The sequence below is a fragment of the Astyanax mexicanus genome, chromosome 18 (assembly GCF_023375975.1).
Source record: "Astyanax mexicanus isolate ESR-SI-001 chromosome 18, AstMex3_surface, whole genome shotgun sequence".
NCBI classification, from domain to species: Eukaryota; Metazoa; Chordata; class Actinopteri; order Characiformes; family Acestrorhamphidae; genus Astyanax; species Astyanax mexicanus.
Window position 1 is genome coordinate 44567662 of NC_064425.1, and position 13358 is coordinate 44581019.

Sequence of the window (13358 nt, forward strand, 5' to 3'; positions counted from 1 at the left end):
TAAGGATATACATAACTATAATAAATAATGATAAAATTAGAAGCACAGATGGGGGTGTAGAACATATAATATATATATATATATATATATATATATATATATATAATATATATAAAAATATATGTATAATATATTTCAGCTTAAACTGGCTCGAGTATAAGATTAAAGACAGTATTCTGTTCATTCAGAGTAAATCTTATTAAAAAAAATAATAGAGAGATGTAATATTGATATTGACCCTGATGATGATATTATTATTATTTTTATTATTTGTTTTGTTTTGTTTGTTTTTTTTTAAGTTATTTATTCTCACCTTTTCTGTTTCTCATTTCTTTTATTTGCTCTGGCAGGTTTGTGATGTCTGTTGGCTGGGCTCGGAGGATTGACGTTTACTTAGTGAGTATGAAAGTGTGAGCCCCGGCCACTCCCCCGGTCCCATATAAACCCCCCCTCCAACCCCACCAACCACCCCAACACCCCCCCCAACCCCCAAGATTTTATATCAACATAATTCCCCAGATGGCTTTCAGAAAATGGCTGAGTGGTGTGACCTGTTTTCCTTCTCGACACTCCCCTTTGTCGCCGTGCAGCACATTTCCATTTTTCATTTACTGCATCCCTCTCTCCCTCTCTCTTTCTCTCTCTCTCTCTCTCTCTCTCTCTCTCTCTCTCGCTCGTCCGCTCTCTCTTCATTTCTCACTGTACGAAGCTGCATTATTCAAGGCCTCGGCGCCACACGTTCACCCAAATAAGGAACCCGAGGGGGAATTCAGACGCTTACAGAGTGCCAGTGTGATAATATTGGAGAATAAGTGTTGAATAAGTGTTTCATTTTAGTCTCATCTGCCTCCCCGCCCTCCGCCCGGGGAAGTGGATGCCGTGTGAAAGGCCGTAAATGTTGCCCTGGTAACCACCAACCTCATTTTCCCGTCATCAATCGAGTGCGGAGAGCCGCTGGAGAATCCTGCGCTATTCCATATTCTCATGGTATCTGCTGCATCACCATAAAGACAAGCCTGAGTGATGAGACTCTTTATCGACTGCGATTTCTTCTTTTCTGCAAGTTAAGCAGCAGAAACTTTCAAACAGCCGCCAGAGCCCGAAACTTCACACAGTCCAGCCGAGCAGATCAGACTCCCGTCCCTCAGTCCGTACCGTCACTTTATCGCCACTCTGTTATTTTCTGTTATTTTCTGTTTCAGGACTCCGCCGAGGACACGCGCCACGTCCAGAGACCTAAACCAGCATGGGAGGACGATCTAGTAACAAACAAAACACTCACATATATCAGAAATATATCACACATATATCAGAAATACACATAGTAGAATATCATTGAAAAGTTACTTTATTTCAGTAATTCAGTTCAAAATGTGAAACTCATATATTATATACATACTGATCTATATTAACCTTCTATTTCTATAAGCTTACCAAATTCACTGCAAATGTTATTAGAAACAATTTATTTATACTTACAGTAACTGGCCACTTTACCAGAAACACCTACTTTATACTTAAACATATTGGAAACACATTTTATTAGAAACACTTATTATATACTTGCATGTATTGGCCATTTTATTAGAAACACTTACTTTATACCTACAGTCATTGGTCATTCTATCAGAAGCACCTTCCTTGTATTTACACTTAATAGCCACTTTATCAGAAACACCTATTTATATTTACATTTATGGGTAATTTTATCAGAAACACCTATTTTACTTACTTAATTCACTGGGAATGTTAATATAACACTAAAACCTTGTGCTTACACACACCGGCCACTTTATCAGAAACACCTATTGTATACTTACATATTTTGGCCATTTTATCAGAAACACCTACTTTATACTTACATATTTTGGCCAATTTATCAGAAACACCTACATTATACTTACATATTTTGGCCATTTTATCAGAAACACCTACTTTATACTTACATATTTTGGCCAATTTATCAGAAACACCTACTTTATACTTACATATTTTGGCCATTTTATCAGAAACACCTACTTTATACTTACATATTTTGGCCAATTTATCAGAAACACCTACTTTATACTTACATATTTTGGCCAATTTATCAGAAACACCTACTTTATACTTACATATTTTGGCCATTTTATCAGAAACACCTACTTTATACTTACATATTTTGGCCAATTTATCAGAAACACCTACATTATACTTACATATTTTGGCCATTTTATCAGAAACACCTACTTTATACTTACATATTTTGGCCAATTTATCAGAAACACCTACTTTATACTTACATATTTTGGCCATTTTATCAGAAACACCTACTTTATACTTACATATTTTGGCCAATTTATCAGAAACACCTACTTTATACTTACATATTTTGGCCATTTTATCAGAAACACCTACTTTATACTTACATATTTTGGCCAATTTATCAGAAACACCTACTTTATACTTACATATTTTGGCCATTTTATCAGAAACACCTACTTTATACTTACATATTTTGGCCAATTTATCAGAAACACCTACTTTATACTTACATATGTTGGCCAATTTATCAGAAACACCTACTTTATACTTACATATTTTGGCCAATTTATCAGAAACACCTACTTTATACTTACATATTTTGGCCATTTTATCAGAAACACCTACTTTATACTTACATATTTTGGCCAATTTATCAGAAACACCTACTTTATACTTACATATTTTGGCCATTTTATCAGAAACACCTACTTTATACTTACATATTTTGGCCAATTTATCAGAAACACCTACTTTATACTTACATATGTTGGCCAATTTATCAGAAACACCTACTTTATACTTACATATTTTGGCCATTTTATCAGAAACACCTACTTTATACTTACATATTTTGGCCAATTTATCAGAAACACCTACTTTATACTTACATATTTTGGCCATTTTATCAGAAACACCTACTTTATACTTACATATTTTGGCCAATTTATCAGAAACACCTACTTTATACTTACATATGTTGGCCAATTTATCAGAAACACCTACTTTATACTTACATATTTTGGCCAATTTATCAGAAACACCTACTTTATACTTACATATTTTGGCCATTTTATCAGAAACACCTACTTTATACTTACATATTTTGGCCAATTTATCAGAAACACCTACTTTATACTTACATATTTTGGCCATTTTATCAGAAACACCTACTTTATACTTACATATTTTGGCCAATTTATCAGAAACACCTACTTTATACTTACATATGTTGGCCAATTTATCAGAAACACCTACTTTATACTTACATATTTTGGCCATTTTATCAGAAACACCTACTTTATACTTACATATTTTGGCCAATTTATCAGAAACACCTACTTTATACTTACATATTTTGGCCAATTTATCAGAAACACCTACTTTATACTTACATATGTTGGCCAATTTATCAGAAACACCTACTTTATAGCCAATTTATCAGAAACACCTATTTTATACTAACGCACATTGGCCAATTTATTAGAAACACTTTATTCTTACACGTATTGGCCACTTTATGAGAAACACTTATACTTACAAAATTCACTGAAAATGTTATTAGAAACTTTTACTTTATACTTACTCATTTGGCCATTTTATCAGAAACACCTACTATATACTTACATATTTTTGCCGTTTTATCAAAAACACCTTCTGTGTACACTTGTTGGCCATTTTATCAGAAACACTTTGTATTTACTATATTTACTGGGAATATCATTATAAGTACTTACCTTGTTCTTACACACACTGGCCACTTTATCGGAAACACCTACTACTATATACTTACATATTGTTGCCATTTTATCTACCTACTACCTACAGGACACTTATTGAAGATTTTATCACACCTTACTTTATACTTACTCTTTATGGCCATTTTATTGGAAACACCTAGCTACCGTGCTATTGTCACTGCTGTCCTGATACTGCTCCACTGCACCAGTAAAATCTGCACCCGGGGATCTGCAGTCAGTAACAGTAAACAGTAAATGTGCATTAACCGTGACGGGCAGATGTTTCTGATAAATTGTCCAGTGAGCGTGAGTGAAAGGCGGGTGTGTGTGTTTGTAAGATGTGATCTGAGGACTCTCTATCTGCAGATGAAAGGACACAGAGAGGACGTCCTCTGCGTGGCTCAGTGTCCTCCCTATCTGCTGGCCACCGGGAGCTACGACGGAGAGATCATCATGTGGAATCTGGTATCAGGACGCATCCAGAGCCGCTTTCTGACTCCGCCTCCTCCGAACGCTGAGGATCCTCAGAGTGGGTTTTACCTTTTTCTGATGTAATCAGAGATCTTAATTATTTATTCAGTGAGTTTAATTGATAAGAGTCTTATTTAAGCTCAGTAATCAATAAAGGAAAACAACCGAACATCGGTTAAAAATAGTGCTAGAGAAGAATCTCCTTCTCTAGGAAATGCAGAATGGCTGAGGATTTTGGTCTGGTTTTGGAGAGTGGTTGCTGAGGTATCACACCTGATTTCTAGGTTGTTGCTATGCTATTGCTAATTAAAGTATGGTACAGTTTGGGGTTTAGTTCGTTGTTGGTGTGCAGTTGTGGCTGGATTTTAAAAGTTGTGTTGCAAAGTTGTGGTGTGAGGCAGACGCTAGAGTATTATATGTGGTTGCTGTGGTATCTCAGGTAGTTGCATGTGTATTGCAGCTGTTGTGGGACCTAAAATTTAGTTCTAAATGTCTCGTTTTGGCCATAGAATGCCAGGGCTCTCCAGATTCTACCAATAAAGTGTTTAATTGAGTTTCACCTTTTAGGCTTCTATACTTTTTGCTGTAACATAAGAAGGACGTACAGAATTTTGTGCCTTATTCATTCCTATGTGAAAATATAACTATGCTATTGTGGAAATGAAAGCTGTATGCAAGATCAAAAAAGCTTTATACAAGCCCAAATCACAGCATCAGACCCAACAACCTATAGGTCAAGATAATACTGCGGGACAATAAGAATAAAAATAATAATGTATAGTAAAAAAATATATATATAATAAGAGCAGACACGCGATAGCAATATAATTTCTTTGTATTCATAATAAATAATAGGAAAGAAGGAGAAACAGACTTTCTGGTTTATAGCTGAACAATAAATAAAAGCAGATTCTGTGCAGAAAAGCTGCTGCTGACTGGTGTTTCTGTGTTAGCTGTGGACAGGAGTGTGCTGAGTCTGGTCTTCTTAAGGACCCGGGCGATAGATGCTGCGTTCTCCTCAGCTGCATCTCTCCTCTCCTCAGGAGCTCAAGGTATATTTCATTAAATGTGGCTTTGCAGTAAATAGAAACAGAATATATTGTGAAATATATCATTAAAAAGTTACTTTATTCCAGTAATTCAGTTCAAAATGTGAAGCTCATATATTATATAGATGTATTAAACACAGAGTGATCTATTTTAAGTGTTTATTTCTTTTATTGTTGATGATTACGAAGCTTACAGCCAATGGAAACCCCAAAAATCAGTGTCTCAGAAAATTAGAATATTATATAAAAGCAATTGGTACTTTTGTGCAGTGCAATGTAGGCATTGTGCCAAGTCCTGCTGGAAAATGAAATCCGCATCTCCATAAAAGTTGTTTTCAGCAGAGGGAAGCTGTAAGATATGAAGTGCTGTAAGATTTTGTGGGAAAACAAAACTGCACTGACTTTAGACTTGATAATAAAACACAGTGGATCAACACCAGCAGATGACAGACATGTCTCTCTAAACCATCACTGATTGGTGGAAACTTCACACTAGACCTCGAGCAGTTTGGACTGTGTGTCTCTCCACTCTTCTTTCTCCAGACTCTGATCTCTTGATTTCCTTTAAATGAAATTTAAAATTTACTGATGATCAGTGATGGTTTGAAGAATCATGTCTGTCATCTGCTGGTGTAAGATTTTTCAGGAAAACACTGCACTTACTGTCAGCACTGACACTGTCAGTCTGCCTGCTCAGGACTCTAATGTACTCAGAGACTCCATTTCCCAGCATTCTTACTCTCTGGACTACAATGACAATGAATTGGATACACGTGACACCTCAGCGTTCCAGTTCGCCCAGCTACTGATTGCCAACTGGACTCTTTAGTATAAATACCCCTCCGTTTGCTACTTCAATTGCTGAGTATTGAATCTAGGTTCCCTAGCTATTCACCAACTCTTTTCTTCTCTGTTTATTGCTTATTTGTGTTTGACCCATACAAAACTCCACATGTGTTTATTCATAGTTTTGATGCTTCAGTGAGAATCTACAATGTAAATAGTCATGAAAATAAAGAAAACGCATTGAAAAAAAAAGGTGTGTCCAAACTTTTGACCTGTACTGTATGTCCAGATGATTTTTTACATGTCCATTTACAACCCTGTTAATTGGCCTTATAATATATAAAACAGGCAGTTTTTGCTTTTATAATGAGCCCATGAATAGTTTAATGAACACTGCTCCAAAATATTCACATATTCTTGTAAGATTATCATTGATTTTTGAAACATATGAAAGGTGGTGTCATCTTTAGACTGACTGCAGTGTTGTTCAGGGTGTGTTACTCATACAGGGTTTTTTTTTATCAGTGCTTTGACTGTAAAACAATAATCAGTTTTCAAGTGCAGCTTCAGAAAGCGAGGTAAACATAAGCTGTATCTTGAGATGTTGTGTTGTGTCTGCTCTCCTGCAGCTTTAATATCTCATATCACCTCTTTCCACCGAAGGTCAGGTCCATTTCTGGAACGTTCAGAACGGAGGGAAATTCGTTCAGTCTTTTAACGCGGTACGTTTCTTTATTCTACCCTCACGAGCCTCACGAACCAACCAACAAATCATTCATTAAATTACATGCTTTAAAATTGTGTGATTTAATGGACCTTAATATTGCACATATAATGAATAAAGCATAAAATAATGTAATTTACTCCCAAACTGAATAATTGCAATGAAGAATTAAGAATGTGCAGTTTGCTCTATAAATATAAAATAACGTTTAAAAACAGGGTGGTACACAAATACAGCTCTGGAAAAATAAATGAAGAGATCACTTCTTCAGTTTCTGAATCGGTTACTCTGATTTTGCTATTTATAGGTTTATGTTTGAGTAAAATGAACTTTGTTTTTTTATTCTACAAACTACAGACAACATTTCTACCAAATTCCAGATAAAAGTATTGTTATTTAAAGCATTTATTTGCAGAAAATGTATTTGAGAAATGGCTGAAATAACAAAAAAAAAATGCAGAGCTTTCAGACCTCAAATAATGCAAAGAAAACAAGTTCATATTCATAAAGTCGTTTATAAAGAGTTCAGAAATCAATATTTGGTGGAATAACCCTGTTTTTGTTTTTCATCATGTTCTCCTCCTCCACCAGTCTTACACACTGCTTTTGGATAACTTTATGCTGCTTTACTCCTGGTGTAAAAATTCAAGCAGTTCAGTTTGGTGGTTTGATGGTTTTTGATCATCCATCTTCCTCTTGATTATATTATAGAGTTTTTTTAATTTGGTAAAATCAAAGAAACTCATCATTTTTAAGTGCTCTCATATTGTCTTCCAGAGCTGTTTATAGTAGTTTGGTAAAAAAAAAAATGTTGCAAGAATCCAAAATAAGCTAAAGCTTAGGCCTAAACTTTTCAGTTTGATTGATATTGATTTTTTTTTCTTTATACTGTATCTATTTTTAACCTTAACTTACGTGTGTATAGGTTTCGCAAAACCGAAATAAAAACTAAACTAAACTACATTTACATTTATATTTATGGCATTTATCTGTCGCTCTTATCCAGATCGACTTACAAGGTTATTCCTATATTATAGATGTGGACCAATGTAGTGTTTTAGGAGTCACCCAGAACAGGAATTGAACCCCAGTCAAACACATGATGTGATAGCTCACTAGCAGGGGGTGGTGTTATCCACTGCGCCATACCAACCACAGAACTGAAATAATATATTGAAATAAACTAAAATTAGTCGGGATTCTTATCAGATCTATTTCTTCTTTCTTCAGTCTCGACTCCAGCAGCAGATTAGGAAGCTGGCGGTGACTGCAGACGACAGGCTGCTCTTCGCGGGTGACGATGTCGGCTACGTCTGTGTTTACGACATCCAGCACTGCGCCCTCGCCCTCCGACAGGATCCTCCGCCCAGTGAGTCTCGTCTGATTTCTGGTTTTAAAAGCGTTCGGCTGAAGCTCTGCAGTGCAGAATCGCGCCGTGACTTTGTGAGGTCAGCTTATTAACTCTGCTTTTATTCCAGCCGTGAACTTCTGGCGCGCACATATTAGCAGCATAACCGGGTAAGCAGCCAAACACTCTTCTGAGGTTGTTTTATTTATTAAAAAATACTGGTTTTGAATCTTAGCTGATTTAGTTTTCTCTTCTTTTTGTGATTCTTTATCTGTATAGGTTGCATCTGATCGAGAGCGAACAAGTTCTGCTGACCTCTTCTACAGACTGCACAGTGCGCCTGTGGAGCATCACCGGGGAGTTTATAGGTAAAGCTGATAAACTGGCCTCGACGTTTATTTTTTTAATGATTCTTGAGGTTCTTGGCTTGCTGTGAACTGAAATATCTGAAACATTATATGATAAATGTGTTTGATTATATGATTAGATGATTTAATAGACGAAACTTTGCCAGGTCATTTAAACAAAATAAGGAAAAATTTGCTCAATTACTCAGAAAGGCAAGTTTATTTATAAAGCACGTCTTTTATGCATAGTGGCACAATTATAAAGTGTCTTTTTCAAAAGAAAAAAACATGTTCAGCACACACTTTAAGGCTGAATACATTGAAATACGTTGAATTTACTTAAATAATGCGAGGTAATTGGTTGCCTCAATTTTTAATGTGTTAATTTTTTTTTTACAATTAAAATACTTTTTTCCAAAGACCATCAGTGCTCCTTATGTATGAATTTTACCACAATTAACACTCCACTGAAGCACAGAGTTATACAGGAGTTTCAGTTTAGTTCTCCAGCACTAAGGCTAGGTGCAGCAGCATTAGCATTAGCATTAGCCGCTAACCACAGCGCTAGCTCTTTCACCATTCAGAGGTGAGTATATGGGACTGTAGTCTGTGTGTTTTCTGTGTTCAAACAAGCTACGTGGGACAAGCCGTCCCCAACTTAGACCACCTGAAACAAGACACATCCACAAGGTGTTGCGTATTACTAATTTCACCCTGTTTGTCTATTTTCACACCTTCACTTGCATTGTTTAAATAGCAACAGTGCTTTTTAAATATATCTACACTGATGGGTGTAGTGGTCTGGAAAAGAGGTGTCTTTAAGTATATTTCTAGTGTATTGCTATCTTGGCAGCGATAAACACAGGTGCGCCACTGACTGATTTGAACCGTGACAATGGTCAACCTTTAGATGTTCACTGATATCTTGGCAACGTAGATTGTTGTTCTTTTGCGACCTCCTGAATGAGTTGTCCATGCCCTTTTGGAGCAATTTCGCTATGGTGGGTCACTCCTGGGCAGGTTCACCAGTGTTGCATGTTTTCTCCATTTGTGAAAAATAGGAAAGTGTTGCGTTTTTGAGATCTTTTATCTGCTTCTGTTTAAAGTAAGTGATTTCTTGATTCTACAGGTCTGGTAGTAATCAGTAACTTGCATTATTGGACAAGGAATACTGATAATGCAACTGCCATACTGTTACCTTTATGACCAAAACCCAAAGAAAGTATCATACAAAAAGTTAGTTTACTTTTTCACTAATTTCACATTATTTCTAATAATATATAAAGTAAAATAGTGTTATATATGGCACTCCTGATATTTTATAATGCAGGGAACAGGACCATTTCAAATGAAGTGCAGCTTTTAAACATTGTTTAATTTATTTATTTGCTCCGTTAGCCTCGAGCGTGCCTCAGATTTCAAAGGGAAAAGGCTTCCAGCTCTATAGTGCTGACTTCAAAAATCTGCCTCGACTATAGATGTTTTTACCTGTGTTGCTGAAACGTGCCGTATGAGACATGCGTCTCCCCCACAGGTACTTTTGGGCAGCGTGAGAGATGGAGCCTCCACACTGCATCATCCTGGAAGCATCCTGCTGTTCCCTATGAAGTTCTTATAGATCCTCTGAGCCTGCCCTCCCACTGCAGGCTGGATGGGAAGATTCAGACTCTTTCAGATGTGCTGAGCTCTGAGAGCACTGAGGACACTGAGGTACTGATGATGATGATGATGATGATGATGAGCTACTGTCTGAAACTAGACCTGAATCCTGCTTGTTTTGAAAATTAGGTTCAATAATATAGTATTTTTTATTCTATATTTAATCAAGATTAAATTCACTTAATTTCCTTCGTGCTTATCTCCTTCAAAAAAGAGTCCTATTCTTTTGGCAATGCTTCTCCACAGAGACTAGACCAGCTAAGTACATAAGAACATAATAGAATAGAATATAAGTAGCTAAATGCATTTATAAGGAGTGCGTCCACAAACATTTGGACATACAGCTCTTGAAAAAAATGAAGACAACACTTCAGTTTCTGAATCAGTTTCTCTGATTTTGCTATTTATAGGTTTATAATATTTGAGTAAAATGAACATTGTTGTTTTATTCTAAAAACTATGGAATATTTTGTCATTTAGAGCATTTATTTGCAGAAAAATGTATTTGACAAATGGCTGTAATAACAAAAAAAAAACATGCAGAGCTTTCAGACTTCATAAAGTATTTTTAAAAGTTCAGAAATAATCAATATTTGGTGGAATAACCCTGGTGGTTTTTTAATCACAGTTTTTTTTATGCATCTTGGCATCATGTTCTCCTCCTCCACCAGTCTTACACACTGCTTTTGGATAACTTTATGCTGCTTTACTCCTGGTGTAAAAATTCAAGCAGTTCAGTTTGGTGGTTTGATGGCTTGTGATCATCCATCTTCCTCTTGATTATTAAAAAACACATTTAAATGTCAAATAAACTTTTTTGTAAGTAAATTTGTAACACGCTAAAAATTGTAGTACAGTATATTAAAATATATTTTTTACACCCAACGATGTATATACTATACTAGAGGTGTGTTATTAACAAAAGACAGGAACAAGAAGCATGTTTATACTCTAATGTAAATAGATCACATATCGTCACTGTCCCATAAAAAACATCTTATTTTGGTCGATTTTTAGTTTACTACATAATTTGAACAGACAAACTGTCCCTCACACTGAGCCAAAATTTCTTGATGAACGGACCAATAGAAACTCTTCAAAATTACCTGAAATAAACTCTTTTTACATTGACTTCCATTGAAAGTTTACAAGGTTTTTTCTCTCTCCTGTAAAGTTGCTGTTTTGCAGATAAGTGTTTTTCATTGGACAGCGACGATAAAGTGTATTTTACATCACTATAATAGTGATACAGTTGTAATACTCATTATTAAATATGTTATACTAATAATTTTACTGTAAGCATTTAAATATTTAAAATATGGGTTTACATATATCAAGTATTATGTTTAAACGTTACTGATTAGTATTACTATATTTAAAATTGTTCAGTTTTAGTACAGTTAATTAGGGCAAGGACAATTAGCACAATTAACTAAGTAAGAATTTTACACTATTTTTATACAGTTCAAATATAATAAGCACAAAAAAACGTATATATAAATTAAATATACTAATTAATAATGTGGTAACATTATACATACAATGCTTAGTATACTTTTATATACTCTTTTTTTTTAACTAGGGTTAAGCGTATTATAGACTGATATTGACTCTGTATAAGGATGCATTAGTCAGTATGAGAGAGTCTGTTTGCTCCATGCTTGAGCTTTTCTCTGGTGTTGTAATTGCAGTCAGATTCCCCCAACAAGGTCAGAAACCGGCTGCCGAGCTCCAGCGACAGGGAGATGGAGGAGATTAACAGCGCTTTTTATCCTCAACACAGGAAGTGGTGAGTTTGTTTTTCCAATCGTTAAAATCCGTTTTCCAATTCCGACAAGGTGAAGAGTGACCCGAGGCTGGAGGAATCCGCGCTGAGAAACCCTGTTTGTTGTCTCCGGCTTTTCAGGCGGCGCCATGAAATATTCAAACATGCTAACAAGAGCCCGGACCACGCCGGCCCCAAGCTCTACCACGCTTTGAAGTGCTACGATGTTGACGACGTTCCTGCTGCATGCGAGGAGCTGGATCTCACCCTCGCTGGGATCGATGCTTTTACAGCCAGCTCTGAGCGCGAGGAGCCGGCAGGAATATAAATCAGCTCGGCTCCGTTACGTTACGTACGTTAAAGGAGTCTCTGAGCGACCCTTTAAACCCCAAGGAGATCATCAAGAAGCTTCTGCTTTTAGAGCACATCATCTACTGGGAATATACAGCAAAAAAAATACGAATCCACTTAAAAATGATGAGTTTCTTTCATTTTTACCAAATTGAAAACCTGGAGGAAGATGGATGATCACAAACCATCAAACCACCAAACTGAACTGCTTGAATTTTTGCACCAGGAGTAAAGCAGCATAAAGTTATCCAAAAGCAGTGTGTAAGACTGGTGGAGGAAGAGAACATGATGCTAAGATGCATAAAATTGAAACTGTGATTAAAAACCATTTGGGTTATTCCACCAAAAATTGATTTTTGAACTCTTAAAACTTTGCATTATTTGAGGTCTGAAAGCTCTCATCTTTTTTTTTTTTTTGTCAGTCCAGCCATTTCAAATTTTCTGGAGATGGAGATAAATAAATACAGGACAATCCTGGAAAAAGAAAAGCTGTTGGAGGCTGTAAAAGACTTGAGATCTTCCGGCAAGACGATGACCCTAAACATACAGCCAGAGCTACAGTGGAGCTATAATGATTTAGATCAGAGAATATTCATGTGTTAGAATGATCCAGTTAAAGTCCTAAAGACCTAAATCCCATTGATCTTCTGTGGAGAGACATGAAAACTGCTGTTCACAGACCAACGCTCTCCATCCAACCTGACTGATCTTCAGCTGATTTATAAAGAAGAATGGAGGAAAAATCTCTCAAAAAGTGTCCAGATGATCAAAGCTGATAGAGAGAAACTCTAAAAGATCTGCAGCTGTTTGTTTACCACTTTAAATATTATTAAAATATAAATAAGATTTTCAAAAAACAAAATGATAAAAAAAAAATGCTACTTTTATTTCATTTTATTTTATTATTTTTTTGTTTTATTTTTGCTTGTTTCCAGACAAAACACTCAAAAACATACAACATGCTTTCAGTACAATCATTTTATACAATTGAAACATCTTGTGGCAAAAAAAAGCAAAAAAAAAAAAAAACAAGCAATAAATAAAAATTTCTCAGAGTGACTGGGCCAAATTTTATTTTAACAAAATTAATGAAAACT

General features: G+C 35.7%; 1 protein-coding gene across 2 annotated transcripts in view; it reads left to right on the forward strand.

Annotated features, from left to right (window-relative positions):
• The window catches only part of wdr95 (WD40 repeat domain 95), a 46102-nt gene extending 32847 nt beyond the window's left edge, over positions 1-13255 (forward strand). For both annotated transcript variants that reach the window (XM_022668804.2, XM_049467056.1), the window contains 11 exons: positions 351-396; positions 1203-1262; positions 4128-4290; positions 5186-5284; positions 6731-6789; positions 8022-8160; positions 8270-8309; positions 8419-8507; positions 10021-10196; positions 11837-11934; positions 12052-13255. In XM_022668804.2, coding sequence (XP_022524525.2) covers positions 351-396; positions 1203-1262; positions 4128-4290; positions 5186-5284; positions 6731-6789; positions 8022-8160; positions 8270-8309; positions 8419-8507; positions 10021-10196; positions 11837-11934; positions 12052-12238 — 1156 coding nt within the window. In that variant the 3' untranslated portion in view covers positions 12239-13255. The remainder of the gene's footprint in view (positions 1-350; positions 397-1202; positions 1263-4127; positions 4291-5185; positions 5285-6730; positions 6790-8021; positions 8161-8269; positions 8310-8418; positions 8508-10020; positions 10197-11836; positions 11935-12051) is intronic.
• The last annotated feature ends 103 nt before the right edge of the window (positions 13256-13358 follow it).